Genomic DNA, 25,680 nt, shown 5'->3' with positions numbered 1-25,680 from the left:
ATATCATAGGAATACAATGGAGGAAAGACAGAGAAAGGAGGGGGACAACCAAGAGGGTCACTGCTACACAGACTGTTTTCCTGCGTCCTATTTTAGTTCATGTTGGAACTCTTGCCCCTAACAGGGAGAACAGTGATTAATGGAAACAGATGTATACCTGTAGCTCAGGAGGTTTTCTTGAACAGGGTGAAAAGTTAGTCAGCTTCGTGGAGAGATAGACTTCAAGGGCAACACAGCACATTTTCTTGAATATTTAATCATCAAAAAAAAGCCTTGAGCTTTAAAGATTGTTACCTGGTTTTTGTTTTTTTTTGTTTTTTTACACAAGTGAGGCAGATGGACAAATAGGGCTGCATTTCAGCATGAACTTTTCAGACCTGGCAGGAAGCAGCATACAGTAAGCTGGTGCAGGTTTTTGGCTTTGCTAGAAATACTATTTCCATACCAACACAAGAAACGCATAAAGCGGACACAGTAAACCACACCAACAGTACTCATGTTCAGATTGTACTTGCATTTCATTTGCATTCACATCTTCCTGTATCCCCATTTCACCATAGAATCAAAACTACAGATAGAACTAAATCCTTGCATTTTTGTTCCAGATGTGAAAAATGATACTTTGTCATGTGATTCTGACTCGCTTAAGTCAAAAAGTATATCCACAAAAACATTGACAGGCAGACAAGCCAATTAAGACTGAACATATTGACATAACATGCAGAAACTGCAAGCTAACATTCCTGGGTGATATATTTTAAAAGTTTGTCAACCCTAGAAATTCAAAAATCACTTAAGTACCACCCTAATTGGTATTTGGTTGAATCACATTGGAATAAGTCATTGTGACCAAAGTATCATAATTAACAGCAATTTAAAAATAAGCCACACAGAAACACAAAGTCAGACACACTTAAGCACTTAAACAAAACTCAAATATGACGGTGTACAGAGGGGGTGCCAAGCCCCGCCCACAGGCAGTAAAAATGCCACAAGCTTAATTCTTCCAAAACAAAAAGCAGCAGCTGCCCGAACAGAAAGATCAATCTTATAACGCAGGATTGAACTTGGCTGTGGCTGCCTGCACCCAGCCCTCAATGAGACTGCAGAAATAACCTTCCCTTGGCATTGTTCACACGCTGCCTGAAAGGGGAAACCCTTTTGGTCGCAGCACAGGATGTACCAACCTGAGAATAGGGATGGACGAGGATGGCAGGACGATGAGGAAAACCACTAAATCAACACAAGCACTGTGTTTTTAAAAAGGTCTTTTATTGTAAACCGACTGGTAGAAATGTACATAAATTATTCTTCGGGATAAGACTTGATGTAAAATATACAAAATTCAGAACAGAAAAACTGAAGCATTTAAGTAAACACACAGGATATAAGAAGAGTAGGCATTGTATATACAAAACAGGCCAATTCCATTCACCACAGAGGGCAGCACTGGAGATCTGCTCCTGTGCTAACTGCTGGCACTCCAGCAGTAACTGCAATCTGTACTCCGGCGTTTCCCAATCCAGTCCTCGGGGACCCACAGCCAGTCCATGTTTTTGCTCTCTCCCAGCTCTGGAGCAAAAACGTGGATTGTCTGTGAATCCCCATGGACCAGACTGGGGGGAAATCTGCTCTACTCCATTCTTTTTAAAAAGAAATACTGAGGGGAAACCCTCCTTTCCATTAGACATGCTGCTAAGAGGGAGCAATCCAGAGGGCCTCAAAAACGGAAACGATCAGAGAAGTTGGGAGACTGGGGCACAGTAAGTGAGATCTCACTCTTCTTCACCTCCAGCTGTTTGTAGCGCCTGATTGGTTGTGCTTTGTGAACCTGGAAGGGGAAGAGAGAAAGATTTTAAAATATTACTGAAATGGAGCCATGCTCTAACCATGCTATGGTTACCGGTAATTGTGTACAGAAAGAAAAAAAAATTACACAGATTCACAGACATGAAGACTAATGCCTAATTTTAAGGGTTATGTGGGATTTTGTCCTTTCTACCCCAATGTAGAAAGCTGGTGAATTACCAGCATATTGCACAAGTATTGGACAGTAAAGGAGGAAAAGAAAAAGTATTGGACTGAGGTGATCATTTTCCATCACAGTATGATAGCAAAATTTCTCCTCACCACATTAAGATCCAAGTGCCCATCTTGACAGTTAGGATCTATATTACCTGCTCCTGTCGGAGGTGAGTAATCTCCTCCTTCTCCTTCTCCTCACGCTCCTTTCTCTCCTGCTCCTCCATGTGTGCCCGCTGAGCCTCCCTCTCAGACATGGCACGATCATACTCCTGCCTTTCTTTAGCCCTTCGTTCTGTACTCAACTGGAACACGTCTGACACTGTAGAGTGAGAAATGGTTTCTAAAGAAGGGCCCAAAGTTAGGGGGCGGAGATTATAAGGGCAGGAGGGCGACAGAGAAAGGAAAGACACCCAACGAAAAGCAGTTAGACGCAACAATGAAGCCCAGCATACATTACTTGTGACAGGCAACCAGTGCAAAAGCAAAAGAACAAGCAAAAGTTAAAATCGCTCAAACAGCTAATGCAGGTTACAGGACATTTACCAAATGCTGGGCGATTCTCCTTCTTGGGTACAAAGGGCTCCTTATGGACAACTGCACTGGGACGAGCCTTGAAGTTGGCTGCATCAGCTTGCTGCTTCAGTTCCTCCTTCATCTGCATGGTGGAAAGGTACAGCTCAGCATCTAAACTTCAAACATGATGCTCTCGAACCCCATGGGCAAGAGCCACCAAGTAAGGCCAACTCATTCCACATGTGGGAGTCCTGCTCTTCACAGAGGGACGTGAGTCACCTTTAGCTCCCAGCGCTCACTCTTGGCAACTCCACGCTCATCAAGGAGGAGTCGGAAGGGCTCGGCTTTGGTGGGCTCCAGCGGCTTCTTCTCAGGAAGGTGGACCTCATGGAAGTCAGGCAGCGGCAGGGCCTTGAACTTGTGGACCTACAAGGTTTTCAAACGGCAGCATAAATCAGATTCATACGGTTCCATGGTTGAGGTGACATGATGTAAATTTCGTCATCAGGGGCTGGCTGTAGACGGCTGCAGTCAGTGCACGTGTAGCCCTAGTGGAAACCTTGCACGTCCATGTGCAAGATAATTGATTTAACATTTCCAGTAGGTTGGTAGCGTCAACTTTCACAGATCAGCAGACAATGACGAGTCAAAGAATAGCTGTTGTGGTAGCTATGGTGAGCAGGTGCATGAGGAGAGAGTCCCTGCATATCTAATTTTCCATACTGTCTGGATATTATATCTAGATGTACGGTATTTTAAAAAGCAGCACTGTTCCGGCATTTTGAAATCTTGATAATAAAATTGCCTGAGCGGGCGGGATCCCAGCTTATTTCAAAATATAGTGGTATGCCTTATTACCGTAATACCCCCCCCCCCCCCCCAAGTCTTTAAAACTTTTTGCAAAAGTTTACCTGTTTCACTACACTGCCTGTATTTCTGTTTGTTGCACTATACTTTCTCCTGGTCTGGGGGAATAACACTGCTGTATGAATGCACCGACCACAGTCGTCTGCACCCGCAGACAAATGCAGTATGAACACAAGCTGCCAGGCAGACGACCGTCAGCAGCCTGAAAGTGTGTACTGAAAACTGAAGTGTGAACTAGGCTTAAGTGGCATCTGCAGGAAGTTGGCAAGCATGGATGCGTGTATAGAAATCCTGTCAGGCTAAGCTAATAAGTTCACGAAGAGCACCTCCTCACGTCGCTGCTCCTCCAGTCTCTTCTCCTTCAGTGCTATACGCTCCTGCTCACGGGCCTCAAAGGAGAAGGGGCACACCTCCACCTGTCGCATCTCTTGCAGCTTTGGCTGGAAAGGCAGGCCGAAGTGGGGGACGGGGTTGGCCCGGATCAGAGGGGCTGGCTTCACCTGGGCACAAACACTTGTTACAGTCTGCAGGACTGAATGAAAGTAGCAGTCAAGGAATTTCATGTTTCAAGTTCATCAAAACCTACAAATCCTTCTAACCGATGCCTACAGAAGAGGTCAGTGAGCATTCAAGACTAACAAAGTTGTTCCTTCAGATACAGACCAGTCTCACCCAATACACATAATGTTTCACCCTCATGCAAACATGACAGTGACAGCTTAGTCTGGTATACAACCCCAGCATGCAAAACACTTGGCAAGAAACACTGCCAAGCACAGCATCAGACAGAAGCAGCCTGCCAAATCATTTTGGAATGGGCTCCCCTCACTGCACATAACTGGGAAAACAGAAGCGTCCCTCTATTAGCCGTTACATATGAAAGGGCTCCCCCTTCTGAAACCAGATGCAGCACTAAATCATGTTCATTTCCGTCCATAAAAATCACACGATGGTAAAATAGAACTCTGCGTGTTGGCAAAGATCAATTGTATAATTTGTATAATTGTCGACAATATATGCATTACTAGAGATTGAAAGACAGGACGTGAGAAACCCCCCCCCAAAAACAGGATGGACAGACCTCCTCCACTTTGCGCTCCACACGAACACGATTCTTGAGAGCAAAGGCTGGAGACTCAGGAACAGTTGGGTTCTGCACCTTCTTCTCAGGAACCCCCTGGGAAGCAAGAGTAATCAATGGAAAAATAAATCAAATAAAATAAAAACAGCCAGGTTGAGGCAGACATTAACAGGCAGGTGTGGAACATACCACCACTTCCTCGAGAATCCGGGTGGGCAGCGGCCGGGAGTGGAAGGTGTGGTCCACAGGCTCCTCCTGCTTCTTACTGGCCTGGCGCGCCTGCAGCCTGCGCTCGATCTCCAGATCGAAGCCCTCCGGATGCGTGATCTCCCGCGGGACTGGCTTCTTTGGCACCAAAGCAGTCTCAAGGATCTTCCTGTTCAGCTCCAGGGCTTTGAACTTAAACCTACAGAGGAACAGCACAAAATAAGGGGTTTTGGAATAAGAGACAGGCCTAAAGGTGGCTGATTATGGTGGAATCGATTGGAGCAAGGAGTGCATGAAGCTGTAGTTACAGCTATGAGTTCGGCAAGGAACCCAGAGCAGGTGAAATTGCCATGAGGGGGGTGGGACCTACTGCTGGATTTTCTCCAACTCCTCCGCCTCCAACTCTGCAGTACTCTTCACCGCCACTGGACGGCCTCTCTGCCTGGTCATCAGCTGCGGAGTATGGGGATTGGTGATCTTCATCTTGTCCGTCTTAACTGGTGATGGACCTTGAAACAGAAACTTCAGTTAATTTTACAGCGCAGCGTACGACGAAGGCGAGTGTCCCTTCCATGTGAAACATACCCTTCTCGTCCCTCTGCCGGCTGCGGAGGTGGTAGCGGGTTGGGGTTTGCTTCTGGAACTGTTCTATCATCTGGGCCATGGGCACGAAGGGCGTGGTCTCCTCAAACTTGCGCTTGGTGCCAGTTGACAGGTTGAAGGGTTTGGGCACAGTGGCACCCCTCAGAGCCTTTGCCTGTCACAGAGAAAGAACTTTGCATTATACCATAGCAAGGAAGAATGAGCCACCAACTGTACCGTTTTAAAACCCTGGTCGTTAGGCTTACAGCTGCCAAGACAGTACAATATGCATTTACTCTGTACAGAACTTCCCAGTGTAGGCATATTCATTATGAGTAGTCGATAATATTTGTCAATCATCTCAACTATCAGCACTTAGTATCCGAGCTGTTTGTGTTAAAGTGACCGAAACCACTGCTTCTGATTCAAGGACACAAGCTGGCAGAGCAGCAGAAACAGGCCCGCATACCGGGGAGGAAGGGTGTTTGCGCAGTTGTGCTGCGAAATCGACCGTCTTGTAGGCGGCATCGGAGGGTGTCTCTGAGGCCTTCAGCCTCTCATCAGTGCGGAAGTGAAAGTCCACTGGCACTGTGGTGCACAGAGTAGGCTTCTTTGCTGGTTGGCCTAAGCAAGAAACAGGGGGGGGGGACGGCACAAACTGCATAACCACTCGTCTTCACACACCTAATTTTGAGAATAGGCTTGTCACAGGTAAGATTTAGATGTGAAAGACAAAATAAATTGAAGTCAGGTACAACTAACAAGCACTGAAAGAAAATTAATAGGTGCCTAACCACTGTTATATTACAATAGAGGATGATGACCAAAGAGGAAAAAAAGGGACGCAACTTACTTCCTGCCATAGCAGCCTTGAGGCTGGCTTCGTTCTTCTTGCGGTGCTCAGCGGTCTCCTTCTGCAGAGCCGCAATGTGCTCCAGCTCCTGCTGCTCTGAGCTCTTATGTTTCTGAGATGCTGCCCTCCTGGATGGGAGACATATGGAAACTCATGCCCTAATCTCCATCATCCATATGCTCTCAGCAAATCACATTCCAACATGATTTTTTGTAGAATAAATGGAGATCCTTATGAAACAAAAAAGGACTTCAAAATGCGTAACATTTCTCAGAAACTCAGAGTGATCTTAAACAGCAAGGATGAAAATGATTATGATTGGGCATAGGCTCGAAAAAGAAACAGAGGTCAGCCTTTTCTGTTCAAAGAGGAACCCATGAACTCAGGCCAGCCATGCTAACTTCATGCTAACAATCACCTTATGGCTGTGGATGCAGCAGGCTTAGTCTTGCCCGGAGCTTTCTGGGGGACCCTCTGAGCAACAGCCCCAGAAGACGCACTACGCCGCAGGGACCGGGAGGATGAGCTCCTGCAACGAGTAAGCCCATCCATCACTGCATTATACTCTTAGGCAGACATGTTTGCATGCTTTACAACCCAAACCCCTTGCTATACCAACTTAACCAAAGCAGGAATCCAGCAAGCAAGAAGCCTCTCTCAGGAAGTACAGCTCATAAGCCACTGCACACGACTAAAAAGACTGCATTCTTTGACGTTGTGAGATCTTGAGAACAGTTTCGCTCAAAGCGAATGGGCTAGACATTTGGATTCATTACCCTATACAATAGTTGGCTTAATGAGACATTAACTGGCCATATCTTCATTTAATGTCCGATAACCCCAAAGTCGACTTTACATATGCACTCTGGATACTGTCCTGAGAACCAGGTCCAAACATTATCCGGAGTTGTCCCCATGGATCAGACTGGGGGAAATCTGCTCTACTCTTTTTTTCTTTTTTAAAAAGAAATATTCCGGAAATACTTTCCGGAGTTGTCCTTCCACACATTCACACATACTGTGCCTACAGGTAATATCTAAAATAAAAAAAAATAAAAAAAAAAAGAGTCCAGGTTGGCAGTGCAGGTCTGAAAGCGGCTCAAAACTGATTCTAACCAATTCTACCCAGCAATCAATTTTCATTCATAAATTCCAATTATAGATATCAATATTAGGATTAAGATGTCTCAAGTTGAACAACACATCACAAAGTACCACACCAGAAATGAACTCATGTGCAGTGGGAACCAGTGGCCAATAGGGTGAAATTCTAACATGTGAGCCACCAGAGAACATACATCCACAAAGTGCCCCATTAGTATCTTATGCCTTAAATTGCAGTTATTCGTGATACCACCCCATGTGGTACACATATACAGACACACCTCTACCTTCGCTGACGTAACGTTCTTGGTACAGGCAGTACTGCCACACTCCTGTAAAACGCAACACATTCACATGGCAACCCATTACCTGAAACCTGGACTAGATCTTGTTCATGGCACCAGACATCATCTCCTTTGACGTCATGCACATTACCTTCGCTGCTTCTTGACAGGTGGCGTGCCAGGTGCTGCGGCATTCTTCCTTTTCTCCTCACGCCAGGCCATCTCACGGCGCTTCGACACCCTTGGGGACAGCACACGCATGGAACCGTACTCAGGAATAGTCTGACTTTTGGTTGTCCTCACAAATTTTCAAAATAAAAACTTTCCATTCTGATCCAGGCCATCAGCTTCATGATGGCCAAGCATGGTTAATGACAGAGGCAACGCCACCTACCTGCGTGGTTGGGCCAGATTCGCCGCGGAAGGCTTGCCGTTACCCCAGGATGTAACAATGTTTGAAGGGACATCAGAAGTGGCTGGATCCTCATCTGCAGCAGCCTCTGGTTTATTGCAACCAAATGAGTGACAATTACAATAAAGATGTTTCAAGGGGCCCACACTCTCTGTATTTTTACACTAAGAACAATTTTACACTAAGAACAAAAAGGCTGGGAAATCACCTGTATCGGAATTCACAGTTTTCCTCCTAGGGGACACAACGGCTCTAGGCAAATTTGCTTTAACTGAACCTCCCAAAGGTTTCTCAGGCTTGTGGGGCGTTATGAGCTGATCTGGGCCTCCAATATCGGTGTCAGCGAGTACCTGATCTGCAACAATTATTTAAAATACGTCGATGAACAGGTACTGAATAATAATATGGAAAACATCCGCCTCTCTCATTGATAATTGCTTACCAAACCACGCATCGGCACCATCCTCATTTTCAAGTGCCTCCATGTCTATGATGTGTGCGGGCGCGTCATATTCGTATTTATCGGCCGACTGGCTCTGTAGCGCGTCCATCTCTGCGGCCACGTCTGCTTCCTGGACGCATAAAAGCACAGAATGCACATGTCTAGTAATTCACACAGTTCACGAATCACTGGTCATTCGATTCCTTTAGATAATTAAAATGCTTCTGTCCCACATTTTAGGCCAGTACCCCTTTAAAGTTCCAAATTTTGCATTGCACTTATATAGAGAAACAAAACCACAATGGCAACTAGTATCAAATAACCCAGCTCTGGTAGCACAACTACAAACGATAAATTACAAATATTAACTTACTCTTCCCAACCCACTCCATCCCATCCCCCAACTTACACCTCTAAACACAAAAGACTAAAACTCGTGCTCGATTTGCAGAAAAGCACTAATCATGTATACTAGCTCACAATACAACTGATGATAGCTGCACAAAATAACACAACAAAAGAATGTTTAAGCATAATTTACACATTAATATAGCAAAGATTTAACTAGCACACAACTGTTATCTCATTAGTATACCTAGCAGCCAAACTAGCATGGCCTTAAATACATATTTAACGTTTTCAAAGACCGACAATAGTTAATCGGATCGCTTTCGCATAAATATGACATATCAGCTAACGTTTTTCGTAAGTCTGTAAACAAATTACACTTACCTTATTAAAAAAAAACCAGGCTTATAAAAAGTAGATTTAATGTTCCGGAAAAAAATAAATATATATCTATATTGACCGAGTAATGCAACAACGCAAAATCCACCAAAACTGCGCTTCAAATAAGTTAGAAGCCACGGCCGAGTTGTGATTTGAAAGTGCCCCTTTTTCAAACGAACCTATCGCCTGCATCCGCCCACATTTCCGTCGCCTCTTATTGGCTACATGTATCACTGCGTAACACGTTTCGTTTGCAAGTTACCCAAGATGCCTTTCGTTTGAAATATGCCGGAATTTCAAACATCTTAAATACACACCCTAACATTGATGGGTTACAGGTTTATGCTGTAACTATGTTAATATCACCGGTGAGGATTTCCTTAGCAGGTTGGATTAGGATAATAATCTTATCAAGTCCAAATTAGATTTTTGACATTTAGCTTTCCAGTATGTTATGATCTATAGTTTTGTTTGATAAACGTTCTACAGCATGATTCTTTAACTCTCCCAGCTCTTTTTTCCCACTTTATTGGGATTTTTTGGTTTGGAAAAACAGTGCTTTTCCACAATAATCCTATAGTCAAAAATTTGTAATTTAAATATTATACAGTTAAATTTGAGAGTAGACAAACATGGGAACTTTTAGAACTTCTTTAATACAACAGATAATCTTGGTCAGCAAGGTTCCTACAGAGACTGAAAAAAGGTATGTGTATTGTTTTAATTTCATATGCTTCTGAATTTAGTGGCGACAGGCAATAGAAAATATAATTGAGGAAAAGTGTTTGAGCATTTGCATGGAGGTATCTTATTTCAGTTCTAGGACATTAAAATAAAGCTCTTTGTGTAGTTTAAATTTGACTGTCAGGAATAGCCATGAGTTAGGTATATCATGAGCATGACAAGTTGTTTAAGCAGTGACATAGAAATACAAGCATATGGGTGTTAAAGCAGCTACCCCCTTTCTAATTCTTTAATTGCTAGACCTCTGCCACTTTTTATCATTCCATTTGGCCTGTTTTGCTTAATGGTTTGCTTATGGTCATATCAGTGGACTGTCACACTTGGGAAGATAAGCTCATAAGAAAATATGCTGTATCTGGTTTTCATTCTCACCCACCCTGACTCTATGTTGCATGGGAATACATTGAAAAATTACTATTTTCTCACAATCAAATACATTTAGTTTCCTAACACAGTTTCCCACCCTGTATGCTGCCTTCTGTTTAATCAATATTTTCACTGAATTGATTGCCTTATAGTTTTTTCATTTGTTAATCAAACAAAATATTTTTAAAATACATACAAGCTATGGTACAGGAGGGTTTTTTTCCACTGGCACAAAATAAATGCCATTTGTGGATGGTAGTAAATATTACACAGATTACAAGTCTCTTTTCATATTGTAATTTTTTACTGTTTTTATAATTTATTGACATTAATGCATGGAAATAAACAATAACCCATACATATATGCAAACACGGATTTTCATAAGCTATTACAGGAAATTCTTGTTGTTATAGCACTGTTATCTTTTGTTATACTGAAACTTTTTGGGTCACCTTACCCAGTTTATCATGGTTAAGTCAGGTACTTAGAAAAATATATTTCAAAACGCACATGATTCCAGCTCCAAGAATCAGGGCTAGACACCCCTGCTTTATGGCCTGACACATCTTCACATATGTGATCTTAACAATATTATGTGAAGTAAAAGATCTGGGAGAATTAAAAGAACATTACAGTCTGATGATAATCAAAGATCCCTAATCTGTTTTTTGATTAAAGTTATAGTCAAAATATCACTGATGCTACTAATGGCAAGTGGACGACAACTACGCTAAATCATCCTACACACGGCAACCCTTTTTATTTAAAAACCAAAAACAGGTGATTACATAAGTCTCAAGTCCATGTAGGGGTTTGAGGACTCAAACAGAACATCCGGTAATCTTCTTGGAGCTAGACCTTCTGTATCATAACTTGAAATTTACCTGTTAAAAAAGAAATCAGCATCAGAGCAAAACCTTGCTAGCCACCTATCATAATAATTTCATGCAAAGAACTATGCTGTAAATGTATCAATATCTAAATCATTCAGACAGTAGTAAACTGCTACTTTTCTGCAAATTTGAAATACAGTGGTACCTCAGTACTCGAACTTATTAGAACTTGAACTTGAAGTCGAACCAACCAGTTTGAAAAAAAAATGACCTAGAACTCGATCTGAATCTCAGAAGTCCAATTGTGAACGGCGACCTAAGATAACTTGTACACGCGAGGAAATGAGTCACATGGCACGTCTCTCAGCGGAAACTAAAGGTAACATTTCAGACTAAGCCTTGCATTCGCTGTGACAGTATCGTTTGTTGGTGAGAATGCTTTTTTTATTGAAAATATCAGGTAATACACTGTACCTTATATCATTTTGGTAGCCATTGCTCACCAAAAAGTTACACAATAGTTGTACAAATGTTACAACCTAAAAGTTTATGATTTATGAACAAATTAACGAATAAAGAGTAATAATAAAAATAAACAATGGACCGCATGGCATACACGCTCTCTCAATTCTTTTCTCATTTATTAAAATGTTTTGTTTTTGTTCCTACATTAAATACAAACCCTTAGTATGACTCAGGTTAGTAGTGCTGTGTCTGGGTTTATGAAAAAGCGGTCATTGGTTTTTTTTTAACTTTACAAATTGTTTGGATACATTTATTTTCTTACTTTACAAATTACTGTTTCAATAAATGTGCTTAGATGTGTTTAGTATATGCTCTTGTTTTATCCTGTTCATTTTGTGTTTAAATGCTTAAAAAAAAAATAAAATAAACATATTTAGGTGTATTTTTTGGGGGCTGGGAACCAATTAATTGGTTTTCCACTATTTTTTATGGAGAAAATTCGATCAGAACTCGAACTTTTTAGGATTCAAACCCGAGTTCTGAATGGATTAAGTTCGAGTTCTAAGGTACCACTGTATAAGCACGTCCCCATCACTTTAGTTTGCAGAATGTAGCTGTACTAATTCTCAAGCCGACTACCACAAAGCTCCACTCACAGGCAGGCATGACTGAGACCTCTGCAGTGACGATGCTCTTCACACCAAGGTTGGACAACCCGCCTCGGACTAGTCCACAGGTGAATGCTAGGTACTGAAGACAAACACCACAAATAACCAGCCACAGTTAATGCAGTCAAGGATAATTGGCACAGAAACACTGGTAACTCTTTGCTTTGCCGAAATTCCCTTTGCAGTGACCTGGCTTATACTGACCTTTGGAGCATGCTCTAGGTACTGCTTCCCAGCAGAGAGCTGTGTTAACAACCGGAATTTGTTGTCCTGCAGTACATAAATACCCTATGAAACAAACACTTGTGTTATTACTTGTTATCAGATGACATCATTATATACTATTGCATCGTCCAAACTGCCAAAAAATTCACGAGGGACATTTAGGTGACTGGGTTATTTGCATTTATATTTTTCACCCATTTTTCTATGTCATATACATAAACTGATGTGCTATGTTTTATTTCACTTTGAATAACCCAAACAGGAGCTGTTCCAAAGTCTATATTACAGAATTTATCTACATACAGTAGGGGTCCTATATTATCTATAAGTCTATATTCTCCTATTTGAATATTTGCCTTAATTTTTAATGATGTGTCACCCAAAGTGAAGACATTCCCATACCAGCTTACCAACGAGTTACGGTTTGAAAGTATATCAATAATGTGTTTTTTTTTATTTTTAATAAAAAAAAATATATTTTACTATAAGGCACACGATAGTATGGTTTAAACCAGGGGTTCTCAAAGTTTTTTGTTCAAAGGTGAACATAAGATTTTTGTTCAAAATCCAAGGTCTGAAACAAGAAAACAGCATCTCATGAACTTTACAACTAACAACTTTCTATATAGACATAAATATATAACAAAAATGAGAACGTAACGTAAAGACTGGTTTAACACTCACTGATCATTTCAAATCTCTGTCATGGGGGGATTATGATGAGTTATGTGTGTGCAAAGTTTAGTTCTTCATTGTATTTTTGTACTTCGAACCACATTAAGCCGTTTGATGTTAACCATATAGTTTCAGAAGGTGCATTATCAGCTGGGTCCAGATTAATTTGCAGTTCAGTTGGTATCCAGTCCACGGACGCGGGAGCGCAAAGCAATATGGGTCACCATTTTAAATAGAATTTCCGACTATAAATATTGGCTCATTTTTCCACCATGGGCCAATAGCCGATTGTGGCTGTATCGACTGATACCAATAGATGGCCGATACACCTTATCTACTATTCACTGCAGCATTACAGTCAATAATTACCTATTTGCAGTGGGTGTGAAGCAACAATGCTTCACATTTTTTGTAGGAAGATTCCTTTAATGAGATTGAAAACCATCACATATGTATATTTTTGCACATCTATAACATCTTCACATGCTGCCTTTATACTGCCCCCCCCCCCCCAATGTGCCTAAAAGTGATAGTACAGGACTCAGCACAATCTGCTTTATCAGGATGCTGACAACATCAGTAAACATAACAGCATTCATTGGCAAAAAATGAATTGATATTCAGGACCAAAAAAAAAAGATTGGAGCTTGGACATCAAATCAGAAACAATAAGATTTAAAGGGTGACCTGGTGGTTTGTTCGTAAGTTGTCAATTTGCTTTTTGAAAACACTGGTCCAAAAGTCCTTGCATATGAACTTCATAACATCCAGCTCATCCTTAAACCGTGGAGTATCTTTTGTAAATCTGAAAAGAAATAAAAGGAATAAAAAAACTTTGGTTTATTGTCATTCATTGTCTTTGTTTTAACAGCACACATTTGATCATGATCCAGGACTTAAATATCCTGTGTGGCTATTAGTATATCGTCTTTATCTTCACTGAAACTAACACAAATTGTAAAGCGTCACAAACTTCTACGAGCAGCAGTGGTAGCCATTTCCTTGGCACGTGACGTGTTCAACCTGACACATGTTCCTGCAGTTACAGTCGAATCTCCAACAGTAAATTCTGACATATTGTCTGCAAAAACGATACATTCCAGTCAGATAAATCAGCGAGACTGTGCTGTCGACTTGTTACTTTATTTTTCTTATGGAAAAAATATACTGAGCCAAAATATTTGGGGCAGGCACTGTAAAATAGAAAGAACCAATGTCATATTCGTCAACATAAGATAATATGCGAGTTTCTGTACACGACACTAGACAGGTCTGATTTTAAAAAATTATGACATACCGTTCGATTAATCCCTGCCCCACGCGGAATCCCATGTTTTCAAGTTTGGTGATGCATCGACCATTTTCCTTGGGGTGAAATAAACCAGAAATAACAGTCAGTGTTAATATGTAAAGTTGATATACCAACATATAAAATGCAGCTAACTGAAAACCATTTACGTAACTTCCAAAGACTATAGAAAACATTCCAGCTGCTGGACTGACCAAATGACCAAATAAGTATTGCGAATACTTAATTTTTTCCGGATATAAGAAAATCTCACCATTTCTCCCTGTTCAGCTGACTTGTAAACATACTGTATAAGCTCATTGTGAAGAAACTGAAAAAGAGCCTCGTCCGCCATTGTCAAAACCGGCAACCTTTCCCGACACTATTTACAAAAAAGGATAGTATTTACACACAAAATGTGCTACAATGCGTTAATTTACTGCGCGACCAATTCAGCAATTCCCATCAATTAATATCCAACAGGCTGAACATTGCTGGCTGCAGAATTTTAATTACTCGACAAATAGCTGGCTTATTAATTTAACTAACGACAACTGCTGAAACGATCAAGATAGGCATATAAACATTAAGCTTCATGCTAGAACTACAACACTTCCACATTCATTCCGACGACAAACCCTACGTCGACGTAGGGGTCCTACTTTGTTCACAGGCGAAACACCCGGTTGTCTTCAGTCGTGCCTGCAGTAATAACAAAAACTGCTCACATTTTGCGTTCAGGTGAAATACTGCTGACGCTTTCATGTAAAACACTCTAAATTATATAATGTAGAAAACGTAAATAAACAGAATGTCATTGAAATATGTGATGTGAGAGTTCCGTGACTGATGAATACATGAAATGAATCCCGATATTCAATCTAATGAAATAGACAGAATAACAATAACCTCGTGAACGCTCAGTGGTATTTCTCTGAATTGTTGGTTGTTTTTCTCATTGTTTTTCAACGAACATCTTAAATAACGATACGAAGCAACATGTTTAAAAAAAAAAAACACGATCACCGGGTGTCTCCTCTATGAAAAAAAATAAAATGTATTATTATATATTATTTTATATATATAATAAATTCAATCAGTTAGTCTCACCAGATATACGCATATGTTTCAACATTTTAATTTTTACTTTACGACAGGAGTTATTAGCAAAAGTAAGGTACCATTAAAAGATATGTTTATTTTAGTATATGGCGAAAAGGGTATATATATGCTGCATTGTGATCGCTATTTTTGCATGTTTTATACGAGAATGTTATGAAAAACTCATTTGAATACTGCATTGCATGCGATCGTTATGTTAACATTAGCGCCTCCATGTGTACGAAAACATGCAAACCAATCATATGAGCACGTTCAGGACAAAAAGTACCATTTGTACTTGTCATTCGAGCTGAACTCTCAAGGGTCTGCCAGTTGTACCCTATCTTTAAGTAAATGTGCCTTTTAGTTTAATTTACGGTACAGATATTTCTGTAGTATATGGGGGTACATTATTGTTGTTTGTACTCTGGGGAACAAAATTCTACTAGGGCTATACCCTTTCCTCTGTCAATGAAGTGAGATAGTTCATGAAGTGAAGTAAGATATACTTTATTTGCCATATGGGCAAGTACTGGTATCTGCATGTATATTGAAATTCCTTGGTATTTGCATATTCCATCTTGCGTTTCATGAGAGGTAGACATACACTGATCAGCCATAACATTAATTTTTTTTTTTTTTTTTTTTTTTTTTTTAATTTAACATTAATACCACTGACAAGTTAAGTGAATGACACTGATTATCCATAAGATAAGGGTGCCATTATATATTAGGCAAGTGAACAGTCAGATCTTGAAGTGGTTGTGTTGGAAGCAGGAACAATGGGGAAGTGTAAGGATCTGAGCAATTTTGACAAGGGCCGCATTGTGATGGCTAGAAGACTGGGTCAGAGCACCTCCAAAACAGAGGTCTTATGGGGTGTTTCCTGTATGCAAGTGGCCAGTATACCTACCAAAAATGGTCCAAGGAAAGCTAACCAGAGAACCAGCAACAGGGCACCCAAGGCTCACTGATGCACATGGGGAGGGAATTAGGGTAGCATGTCTGGTCCGATCATACAAGAGAGCTACTGTAGCACAAATTGCTGAAAATGTTAATGCTGGCTATGATAGAAAGGTATCAGAACACAGTGCATCGCAGCAGTAAGATCTGGCTCCCTTCAAAGAGACCCATCACTAGTTGGATGAGTATTATATGTTAAACAGAATGTCTAGCTGTAGAATGATCCCTACAGTGATTCCTAGGCCACTAATTGATTTGTTAGTCAAGGATGACTATTTCCTTCTTTAATAATAAAAGGAATTCATTAAAGCAAGTTAAGCAGTCTCACTGAGTATTATATTAGGCTGAGGTTGACTGCATTAATGGCTCCATCCAACCTTCTTCAACCTGTGGACCGGAGGCGAATACAATTAAATATTCGTTCTTTGGTAATCAAGTGACAAGCTGTCTAGGTGCAGTAAGTTACTAGAAATAGTTTGCAAAATGTTTAATGACAACGCGAACACCCATTTCATATTTTACCGCTGAGGGCGCACGCTGCGTCTCCTACGTCACTACCGCTGATTTCGTGACGGTCTCGCTGATCTCGCGGACCAGCGTTGACATGCAGAAGCGGAGTCCCTTCCAGTCCGAAGCAGAAATGGATGTTCCTCTCGCACTGCATTCCGACAACGCGGAAGATGTAGCTACTTCTTCGAGCTTTCGACATTTTCGAATTAAACATTTCAACCTAGATCTGAGCGTGGACTTTGATCAGAGGAAGCTGCGAAGCACCGAGACTCTGGAGCTGAAATGTCTGCAGGATTCCCAAAGCGAGTTGTGCTTGGATGTTCATCCCTCGCTTGAGCTGCATGAAGTAGCGTACAGCACAGACAATGACAGCGCGGAGTGGTTGAAAGCCGAGTTTTCTACTAAGGAGTTCACTAGTTATGGGATGACGCTTGTCGTGAAATTCCCATCGCCCTGGAAGACAGAAGACGAGTTTCGTTTATCCATCAAGTATGTCGCTACTGATGGACCAGGGGTAAGAAGAGGGGAGGGGGGCGCATCTGTTAATCCAAAGTCCAAGAACTCGATGTTGTCGCTCAGGTCTTTAAGTTAATGAGTGTCATTTAATTGAATCATTGGGTGCATTTGGCCATTTCGCAAATCCTGGCATGCCTTGACTTTATTTTTGTCAACCGGGCAAAAGAAAACATTTTATTAACCTAGTCTGATAGACGGACTCGCACACTCCATGTTTTCTCATTTAAAATAATACAATACTTCCGCATCGGAGTGAACCGTCTGATTGACTTTCGATTTCTGCAATATCAGCCACACCCTTGAATGATCTTAGAAGTTACAACTTCAGGAAAGAAATTAGCTGATATAATATACTACTACTTGCTTTTAAATTACACGTACAATATTCTCTACACCTTACTTTTCTGTTGAATTGTCGTGAATTGCTAGTCACATGTCCATAAGGAACTACATGTGTACATTTATTATAACTGTCATTTTACTGTAATTTGAATGTATGTAACATTCTTCTGTTATACCAAACTCCTGAAATTTACCCATCAGTTTGTATTGGCGCTATAGGGTTTTACCTTGTCTACAATTATAATTCTCTGTAAATTTAAAATATAAGTAGTGCAAATGAATATTATATAACAACAGTTAAAGTGCATGAAATACATTGATACGTGTTTTCCTCATTTTGTTTAAATGAGCACCTCTATAGATGTCCTGGTTGGACCCCACGCAGACGGCAGAGAAGAACAAGCCTTTCTTGTACACATCTGGGTTCCCAGTGCTGAACAGCAGCCTGTTCCCGGGCTTCCACACGCCCATGGTCAAGAGCAGCTTCTCCGCAACAGTGCAGGTAATGTCTGTGTGCATTCACTTAAATCCTGCACTCTCTCTGTCTGTCCCCCCTACTCAACCATAGGTCTGCTGGCTGGAGCCCGGGCAGACAGCCGGGAAGATCAAGCCCTACGTTTTCACTCAAGGACAAGCCGTGCTCAACCGGTCCCTGTTTCCGTGTTTTGACACGCCGGCGGTCAAGAGCACCTACTCGGCGTCGGTCCAGGTGAGCCCTGGAGCCCCACCTGCAGACGAAGGACCAGGCGCCCCCCAGTGATTCCCATTCGGATGCCTGTGCTTTTGTGTGTTTCTCTTCTGCCTTTTTAGGGGATTGCAGATGAACCTTCTGACAAATAAGGTGTCTAGTTATTGTGGTGTCGTTTTTAAAATGTTTCAGTGTAACTTTTAGGACTCAGTTTGACTTAAGTAGAATATTCCAGGCTGCAGTACTTCTGAGGCTTCATGCATTTTTGACCCGTCCCCTTCAACTCCTCTGCATGAGCGATAATGGCCACAACTCGCCACCCTGCAGGTGCCGGACGGCTTCACTGCCGTGATGAGTGCCACCAAGTGGGAGCACCGCAAGGCAGACAACACCTTCCTCTTCTCCATGGAGCAGCCTATTCCATCCTACCTGGTGGCCCTGGCTGTGGGAGACCTGGTGTCTGCTGAGGTTGGGCCAAGGTGAGTCTAGATGGTTACCTTCATGGGTCCCAGTACAGGGTTGACTGCTACTGCAATAGCAGAGATACCCTAATTTACAAGAAACACAAAAAGAGGCAGGTTTTTATTCAAGACGTATTCAGAGTAATCTTCAGACTTATCTTATTGGAGAAAGGTGTATAGTATATAAGGTGAAGTGTGGAAGGGCCAACATCGAGCCCTTAGGAACACCCAAATTTGTATGCTTTTACAGCTTACACTACAATGCAATGACTTGTTCACTAAGAGCAGCATAAGTCTGATCTATGGTTTCAAGAACAGAGATTATCCCATTAGAATTTGGTGATCAGTGTTTGTTGACACACCACAGCACACAACAACGAAATGTGTCCTCTGCATTTAACCCATATGTGACATAGCAGGGGGCAGCTAATTCAGCGCCCAGGGAGCAGTGCTTGGGGGCGGTACCTTGCTACAAAACTAGTTAGATTATTCATTACCCTGAGATATGCTGTTTCAGTGGTTTGATGGGGGTATCTCAGGCTGAAACATGCATATTGTTTTATTGTAAGAAGGCCAACAGCTGTATGGCAACAGATCTCTCTAAAAATGAAAGTTTGAGATAGACCTGTACCTGAATAAAAGGTATTCTTCTTGATTACTAGTGTATTTACAACTTAAGAGACTTTGGAGCATAATGTTGTATGTGACATGTTACTTATTAACACAGATTCTTAAATTACAAGTGTATGTTTCTAGTTTCGTAGAGAAAGGAAACAATGAAGTGGATAGCTTACATGTGTACACTTGCTGTGACATGAGCAAATAGCTAAAAATGTTGTGTATGTTTACAAGCAACGTTAGCAAAGTTGCCATACCAATTTCTAAGAGATACGGACAACATATTTTTAACATTCATTCATCAATCCATCTGACAATTACTTATCCTGGTCATGGATATGATCTTACCTGATAATACATGAGTGTGCTACGCAAACACGCGGAGGCCAGAGCAAAACGTGAGCATGTTTTATATGGTTGTAGCATATCAAGTCTATAAAGTAAATAAAAGTATAATATTATATAATCAAATAAATTAGTTTTGCCATTCAATGTAGGTTTAATAGGATTTTTTAAAATTCACGTAACGCAGTCAGTGAAATTTTATTTTATAGAGAGAGACGCAGCAGCAGCATCAACAGGAAAAAATTGAGGAATTTAAAACGTGGATGCTTAGCCTGTATACTCTATTAAGCCCACTGATTCCTTTATTTTTAAGCTAATTTTTGTGTGGAATGCCATTGCCAAACCTGTCCGTTGTTGCCTATATGTTGTTTAAAAACAAATATTTTCTGTTCTGAGTGACAATGTTGCCGTTGCTCATATTTCTTTATGATATAAGGCTTCGGTTTAAGGTGACGGTTGTTAGGCATGCAGATTATTTGTCCCTCTTTTAAATTGGAGCGAGCGTGATGTGACTTGACTGGAGCGGGAGGAAATTAATAGATTAAACACATATATTACTTGATTTACTTTACAGTCAATATGTAAAATCTCAAAATTAGAAGTACACCGCATGTGTCTTAATTGCGGAGGTACTGTGAAAATTTAATAGATGGTGAGCATATTTGAATGCAGTGGTTGGTCTGTCTTTCCCTCAGGACACGTGTGTGGACAGAGCCCTGTTTGTTGCAGGCAGCCCAGAAGGAGTATGATGGTGTGATTGAAGAGTTCCTGGTTGTGGGGGAGAGGCTGTTCGGGCCATACGTCTGGGGAAGGTGAGGGTTCTTATAAAGGACCAACCCAAGAGTTCCTGGTTGTGGGGGAGAGGCTGTTTGGGCCATATGTCTGGGGAAGGTGAGGGTTCTTGTAAAGGACCAACCCAAGAGTTCCTGGTTGTGGGGGAGAGGCTGTTTGGGCCATATGTCTGGGGAAGGTGAGGGTTCTTGTAAAGGACCAACCCAAGAGTTCCTGGTTGCGGGGGAGAGGCTGTTCGGGCCATACGTCTGGGGAAGGTGAGGGTTCTTATAAAGGACCAACCCAAGAGTTCCTGGTTGTGGGGGAGAGGCTGTTTGGGCCATATGTCTGGGGAAGGTGAGGGTTCTTGTAAAGGACCAACCCAAGAGTTCCTGGTGGTGGGGGAGAGGCTGTTTGGGCCATATGTCTGGGGAAGGTGAGGGTTCTTGTAAAGGACCAACCCAAGAGTTCCTGGTTGTGGGGGAGAGGCTGTTTGGGCCATATGTCTGGGGAAGGTGAGGGTTCTTGTAAAGGACCAACCCAAGAGTTCCTGGTTGTGGGGGAGAGGCTGTTTGGGCCATATGTCTGGGGAAGGTGAGGGTTCTTGTAAAGGACCAACCCAAGAGTTCCTGGTTGTGGGGGAGAGGCTGTTTGGGCCATATGTCTGGGGAAGGTGAGGGTTCTTGTAAAGGACCAACCCCACTCATATTTGTTTTTTGGTTTCACTGTACATGAACTGACGAGATCCCGCCGGCACAGGTACGACGTCCTATTCATGCCACCCTCCTTTCCATTTGGGGGTATGGAGAACCCCTGCCTGACCTTCGTCACGCCCTGCTTGCTGGCAGGAGACCGCTCGCTGGCTGACGTCATCGTGCACGAGATCTGTCACAGCTGGTTCGGCAACCTGGTCACCAATGCTAGCTGGGGTGACTTCTGGCTCAATGAGGGTTTCACCATGTATGCCCAGCGTCGCATCTGCAAGGAGCTGTATGGTAGGTTTGCCTTTCGCATGAAAGGTGCCCTTTGCATGAAAGATCTGGTTAATCGTAGTTCTGTCAACTACCTGAAATTTGTTTTTGCATCATAATATGCATTTTATTAAGATTTTATTGTGGCTCTAACCTCGCACTACTTATAGTGTATGTGAAGTGGCCTGTGGGAGTTTTACTTACACAAAAATGTTCTGAGGGCAGAACAAAAAATGATTGGTTCAGAGATATAACCAATCAGATTGTAGAGGAGGTGAGTCCACATAACTAGAGGAGGCAGAACCAAGACATCTGATTGGTTGGTCCTGCCTGCTCTAGTTGCTTAGACCCACAACAATCTGATTGGTTATCTCTCTGAACCAATAATTTTTTAATCTGCATTTTTTTGTGTAAGTAAAACTTCCATGAGCTCTAAAAAGTGGCATCAATGTTTAAAAACCTAAATCACCAACAGGACTACATTAGAGTGAAGGTAATCTTAATGCCGTGTAACACATTAAAATGATGATATTGGTGCTGGTATTTGTTGTATCCCTAGGTGAGGCCTACACCAGCTTGGAGGCAGCGACGGGCAGAGCCCTCCTCCGGCAGCATATGGACAACACCGGGGAGGACCACCCGCTCAACAAGCTGCGCCTCAAGATAGAGCCAGGTTTGGCATGTTGTCGAGGTAGAGCGAGAAAACTACCGCATGGTTATGTGTTGACCTCCTTCTGCGTCATTCATTCCATGCAGGTGTGGACCCTGATGACACCTACAATGAGACCCCATATGAGAAAGGCTTCTGTTTTGTGTCATACCTTGCCCATCTAACCGGGGACCAAAGCCGCTTCGATGCTTTTCTCAAAGTATGTGGTCTTCCACACTGAGAGTGCCTTCTGAGTATAATTTCATTATGCTGGGGAGACCATGTCACTGTACTTATATTGAATGCTGCATTTCAGGCCTACGTTGATAAGTTCAAGTTCTGTAGTGTGGTAGCGGAGGATGCCCTAGAATTCTACTTGGACTATTTTCCTGACCTGAAGGAGAAGGAAGTACATAAGATCAAAGGTACTCCTGTCAATCTGGTAGAAAACAGTGGGAACCTCTCATGAGGGTTACTCACAGTGCAGTGTTGAATGAGCTTCTCCATGCATATGATTCTCCTAGGTCTGGAATTTGACAGCTGGCTGAATGTTTCTGGTTGGCCGCCTTACTTACCTGACTTGTCACCGGGTCAGAGCCTGATGAAACCCGCTCAGCAGCTTGCAGATATGTGGGCAGCGCAGTGCCTGGACATGGCGGCTATCAACACTGTTGACGTTCGGCAGTGGAAGACGTATCAGACAATCTACTTCCTGGACAACATCCTGAAGAGGTCCCCACTACCTAGAGGTAGGTCTGCCCTCTAGCCAGACACAGATTGCATAATTACTACATGTACAAACCAGTAACTGACGAACATATTCATCTTTCCACTAAACACTGTCAGGGATAAAGATTTAAGGGAAAGTCAAGAGATATTGACGCTCAGTGTCTCACCCAAAAGGCACTGCTGTTAAACAATCACTAAAATGTCACAAAATGTCAACAATTGTGCAATAAAAAAATATCAATAGACAGAAATCAAATCGAAAACATTGCAGCCTAAGAATAAATAATCATCCCGATCATTCATATTGGTCTTATAACCAGTTTTTTTTCTTTTATTAAGGAAGATCAAAAAAGTTACACACTGAAATCCATTCAACTTGAGGGAGCAACTTGCTTTTCTCAGTGCTACTGCAGCTCAGACACGTATAACAATATGCTTGTATTTTACCGAACATCTCAGAGTTTTTGTTTGTTGCATCCAGTTTTTTCTGGAGACCCTCCCCAGCCCAAATTTCCAGCAAACACTGCACCTCTGTTATAGACCAAAGTGATCCCTTTGCCATGATGTTTGTTAAATACTTGTTGCTACCCGATCTGTACAACCTACCCGGTCCATTCTAGGTCCAGTTCACGTACAGTGTACATGTGCACATGCGTGTTCCAGTCGCATCATTGACGTCATGTCTGCGTTCCGTGCTTGGGTACAGTTAGCGATCACACTAGGGCTGTGTCTGAATTCAGGGGCTGCATCCTTCTAAAACTGCATTCGAAGACCAAATGCATCTGACAGTGCAACAGGGCTGTCCCATTTCGAAGGCTCCTTCAAATGCAGTCTATAAATGTGTCCTTTTCCCGCTCTGTGAAGGATGCACACGATGGATCCTTCACAGTCCAGCATGTCCCGAGATTCATTTTGTGCGGAGGTCACGTGGGTGTGTCCCAACTAGGTGGCGCTTTGTGACTTAAGGGTAAAGGCTTTGCCTTCATAGATCGTGTCCTTCGAAAAAATGCACCCCCAGAATTTGGCCTATGCATACCCTGGATACCCTGTCTGAGTCCAGCTCAACCGTGCCCCAGCCCACCTCTTCAAGCAGGCTTGGGCAATGACACTAGTTAAACAAACTAGACTTTGGGGGTCAAATGTGCTTGAGTATGACACAGATTGCCTAGTTTGAATACAAAGAACATAGTATTATTTTTTTTCTGACAAGATGCTCCAACTCTGCTAAGGAACAGACATCTTTGAAAGGGTAGGAATAAAACCAGGCAGTGTAACCAGTGACAGAAACGTGCTGCAGCTTCGTTAGATCTTGTGCATGCTGGCATTCTGGTGTCTTACAAGTCTCAAAAAAGCAACCAGCTTGGTTGAGGCTATAAACCAATAATAGTTAATGTGAGAAAACCACTGTGAATCCGGACTAGGTGCCACGGAGAAACTGGAGGAACAGTACCCCCACATAGTGCAGTCCAACAACGCAGAGCTGCGGCTGCGCTGGGCGCAGATCGTCCTCCAGAACCAGCACGAGCCCGGATACCAGCATGTCCGCGACTTCCTCAACAGTCAGGTGAGACATAAAGGAAAGCCTATGTAGGGCAGAATGGTATTACACCTGATGACCACAAACCACAAGTTACTTCCCTGGGTGGTGGTGATCTGTGCAAACAATCTGTTGTGAGAAGATATTACAAGTATATAAGCCTACCAGAAAAGGCAATCCTCTATCGTAGACAACTGATAATTAGTAACTGTTTAAAAAAGACCAATGGTGAGATATGGAATGAGAGCATGCATATCTTCCGGGGCTTACTGCTGACCCTCTGATGTTGTGTTGCCCAGGGCAAACAAAAGTACACCCTGCCAGTGTACCGGGCCATGTGGAACACCTCAGAAGGGACCAAGGCCCTGGCCACCGAAATCTTCTCCCACACCTCGCACCAACTCCATATAAATGTCCGCAACTATGTCAGGAAGATCCTCACCTGAGTGGTCCAGTGAAGGCCAAAGTGCGAAGCTTGCGACTCCAGGCAGCTGCAGTAAAAGTGACCACAGGAATGTGTTGATATGAGTTGATTAAAGGAAACATCTGATTAAAATGAACTAATACAGCAGCAAGTTGGCATTAAATGTGTTGTATGCTTTAAACTGCTTTTTAATAAACACTTGATTGTAATATGAATTTTAAATCTACTTATTGTTTTCAAATCTACACACCATGCAATTTTGGAAAATAAAATGAAACTCACTTTGAACCACATAATCTTAATTGCAGAAAGTACTATTTTAGTGTACGTTATATAAGAATGTATTAACTGGGTTTCCTGGCCAAATCTAAATAAATTATGCTAAATGGAGTCTAAATTGTATGTAGTGTATGACTGGCTGTATAAGTATGCAAGTGCATATATACTGTGATGACTGGAATCGCGAATTGTCCCAAGCTGCTTGGGCCTCAACACGATTTTGTCCATCGTAAGCAGCTGAAAGATCGGTAGCCTACATGGACGTACATATGGCATGATTCAAAGTTAAAATTGGATTACCAGGAGGGAATTCCGTTTAAGGATTCTCTGATCGAGATTTAATGTTTTTATTATATCCTTGGATAAAACTGATTGATTACAACTGTAACCAGATTTTGCCCCGATTAATTTG

General features: G+C 42.1%; 3 protein-coding genes across 8 annotated transcripts; 1 reads left to right on the top strand and 2 right to left on the bottom strand.

Moving 5' to 3' along the window:
* Positions 1-1,251: 1,251 nt before the first annotated feature.
* On the bottom strand, positions 1,252-9,285 carry tpx2 (TPX2 microtubule nucleation factor). 3 transcript variants are annotated; one of them, XM_023804047.2, is made up of 18 exons: positions 9,103-9,285; positions 8,371-8,500; positions 8,137-8,283; positions 7,911-8,016; positions 7,668-7,757; positions 7,520-7,564; positions 6,547-6,657; positions 6,129-6,256; positions 5,745-5,899; positions 5,279-5,450; positions 5,064-5,202; positions 4,676-4,892; positions 4,487-4,582; positions 3,732-3,905; positions 2,818-2,964; positions 2,569-2,680; positions 2,178-2,344; positions 1,252-1,831 (listed from the first exon to the last, which is right to left on the bottom strand). In XM_023804047.2, the coding sequence occupies exons 2-18, from the start codon at positions 8,477-8,479 to the stop codon at positions 1,721-1,723; spliced, it is 2,226 nt and encodes a 741-aa protein (XP_023659815.2). In that variant the 5' UTR covers positions 8,480-8,500; positions 9,103-9,285; the 3' UTR covers positions 1,252-1,720. The 3 variants fall into 3 exon arrangements, with proteins under 3 accessions (XP_023659815.2, XP_023659814.2, XP_023659816.2); XM_023804046.2 differs by having other exon boundaries at positions 2,178-2,365; positions 9,103-9,284; XM_023804048.2 differs by lacking the exon at positions 7,520-7,564 and having other exon boundaries at positions 2,178-2,365; positions 9,103-9,282.
* A 1,209-nt stretch (positions 9,286-10,494) lies between these two features.
* On the bottom strand, positions 10,495-15,026 carry trappc6b (trafficking protein particle complex subunit 6B). Its single transcript, XM_023804037.2, has 6 exons — positions 14,639-15,026; positions 14,374-14,441; positions 13,764-13,881; positions 12,381-12,464; positions 12,165-12,258; positions 10,495-11,094 (listed from the first exon to the last, which is right to left on the bottom strand). The coding sequence occupies exons 1-6, from the start codon at positions 14,717-14,719 to the stop codon at positions 11,063-11,065; spliced, it is 477 nt and encodes a 158-aa protein (XP_023659805.1). The 5' UTR covers positions 14,720-15,026; the 3' UTR covers positions 10,495-11,062.
* Positions 15,027-16,967: 1,941 nt separating this feature from the next.
* Positions 16,968-25,204, top strand: rnpep (arginyl aminopeptidase (aminopeptidase B)). Of its 4 annotated transcripts, none has more exons than XM_023804223.2 (11): positions 16,968-17,452; positions 18,365-18,505; positions 18,812-18,963; positions 20,604-20,720; positions 21,439-21,674; positions 22,210-22,323; positions 22,407-22,519; positions 22,616-22,724; positions 22,824-23,048; positions 24,450-24,592; positions 24,865-25,204. In XM_023804223.2, exons 1-11 carry the CDS (start codon positions 17,033-17,035, stop codon positions 25,009-25,011), a joined length of 1,917 nt encoding a protein of 638 aa, XP_023659991.1. In that variant the 5' UTR covers positions 16,968-17,032; the 3' UTR covers positions 25,012-25,204. The 4 variants fall into 4 exon arrangements, with proteins under 4 accessions (XP_023659991.1, XP_023659992.1, XP_023659993.1 ...); XM_023804224.2 differs by lacking the exon at positions 18,365-18,505 and adding an exon at positions 18,158-18,298; XM_023804225.2 differs by lacking the exon at positions 18,365-18,505 and adding an exon at positions 18,147-18,298 and having other exon boundaries at positions 17,314-17,452.
* The last annotated feature ends 476 nt before the right edge of the window (positions 25,205-25,680 follow it).

The sequence above is a fragment of the Paramormyrops kingsleyae genome, chromosome 8, assembly GCF_048594095.1.
Source record: "Paramormyrops kingsleyae isolate MSU_618 chromosome 8, PKINGS_0.4, whole genome shotgun sequence".
NCBI classification, from domain to species: domain Eukaryota; kingdom Metazoa; phylum Chordata; class Actinopteri; order Osteoglossiformes; family Mormyridae; genus Paramormyrops; species Paramormyrops kingsleyae.
The sequence above is the reverse complement of the archived record's forward strand: the minus strand, read 5'-3'. Positions and strand labels throughout refer to the sequence as shown.

Bases quoted from the DNA above. Each gene is read 5' to 3' on its own strand.
- tpx2 (XM_023804046.2), bottom strand. From the start codon at position 8,479: ATGGACGCGCTACAGAGCCAGTCGGCCGATAAATACGAATATGACGCG. The intron at 6,257-6,546 runs GTGATTGTTAGC...TCTCCCATCCAG, and splicing joins GCTGCATCCACAGCCATAAG to GAGGGCAGCATCTCAGAAAC. The intron at 5,451-5,744 runs GTATGCGGGCCT...TCTCTGTGACAG, and splicing joins GCAAACACCCTTCCTCCCCG to GCAAAGGCTCTGAGGGGTGC.
- trappc6b (XM_023804037.2), bottom strand. From the start codon at position 14,719: ATGGCGGACGAGGCTCTTTTTCAGTTTCTTCACAATGAGCTTATACAG. The intron at 12,465-13,763 runs GTCACCCTTTAA...TTTGTTTCATAG, and splicing joins ACTTACGAACAAACCACCAG to GGTATTTATGTACTGCAGGA. The intron at 11,095-12,164 runs GTGAGTGGAGCT...CTTTTTTAACAG, and splicing joins GGTCTCAGTCATGCCTGCCT to GTAAATTTCAAGTTATGATA.
- rnpep (XM_023804223.2), top strand. From the start codon at position 17,033: ATGCAGAAGCGGAGTCCCTTCCAGTCCGAAGCAGAAATGGATGTTCCT. The intron at 17,453-18,364 runs GTAAGAAGAGGG...ACTCAACCATAG, and splicing joins TCGCTACTGATGGACCAGGG to GTCTGCTGGCTGGAGCCCGG. The intron at 22,324-22,406 runs GTTTGGCATGTT...CATTCCATGCAG, and splicing joins GCGCCTCAAGATAGAGCCAG to GTGTGGACCCTGATGACACC.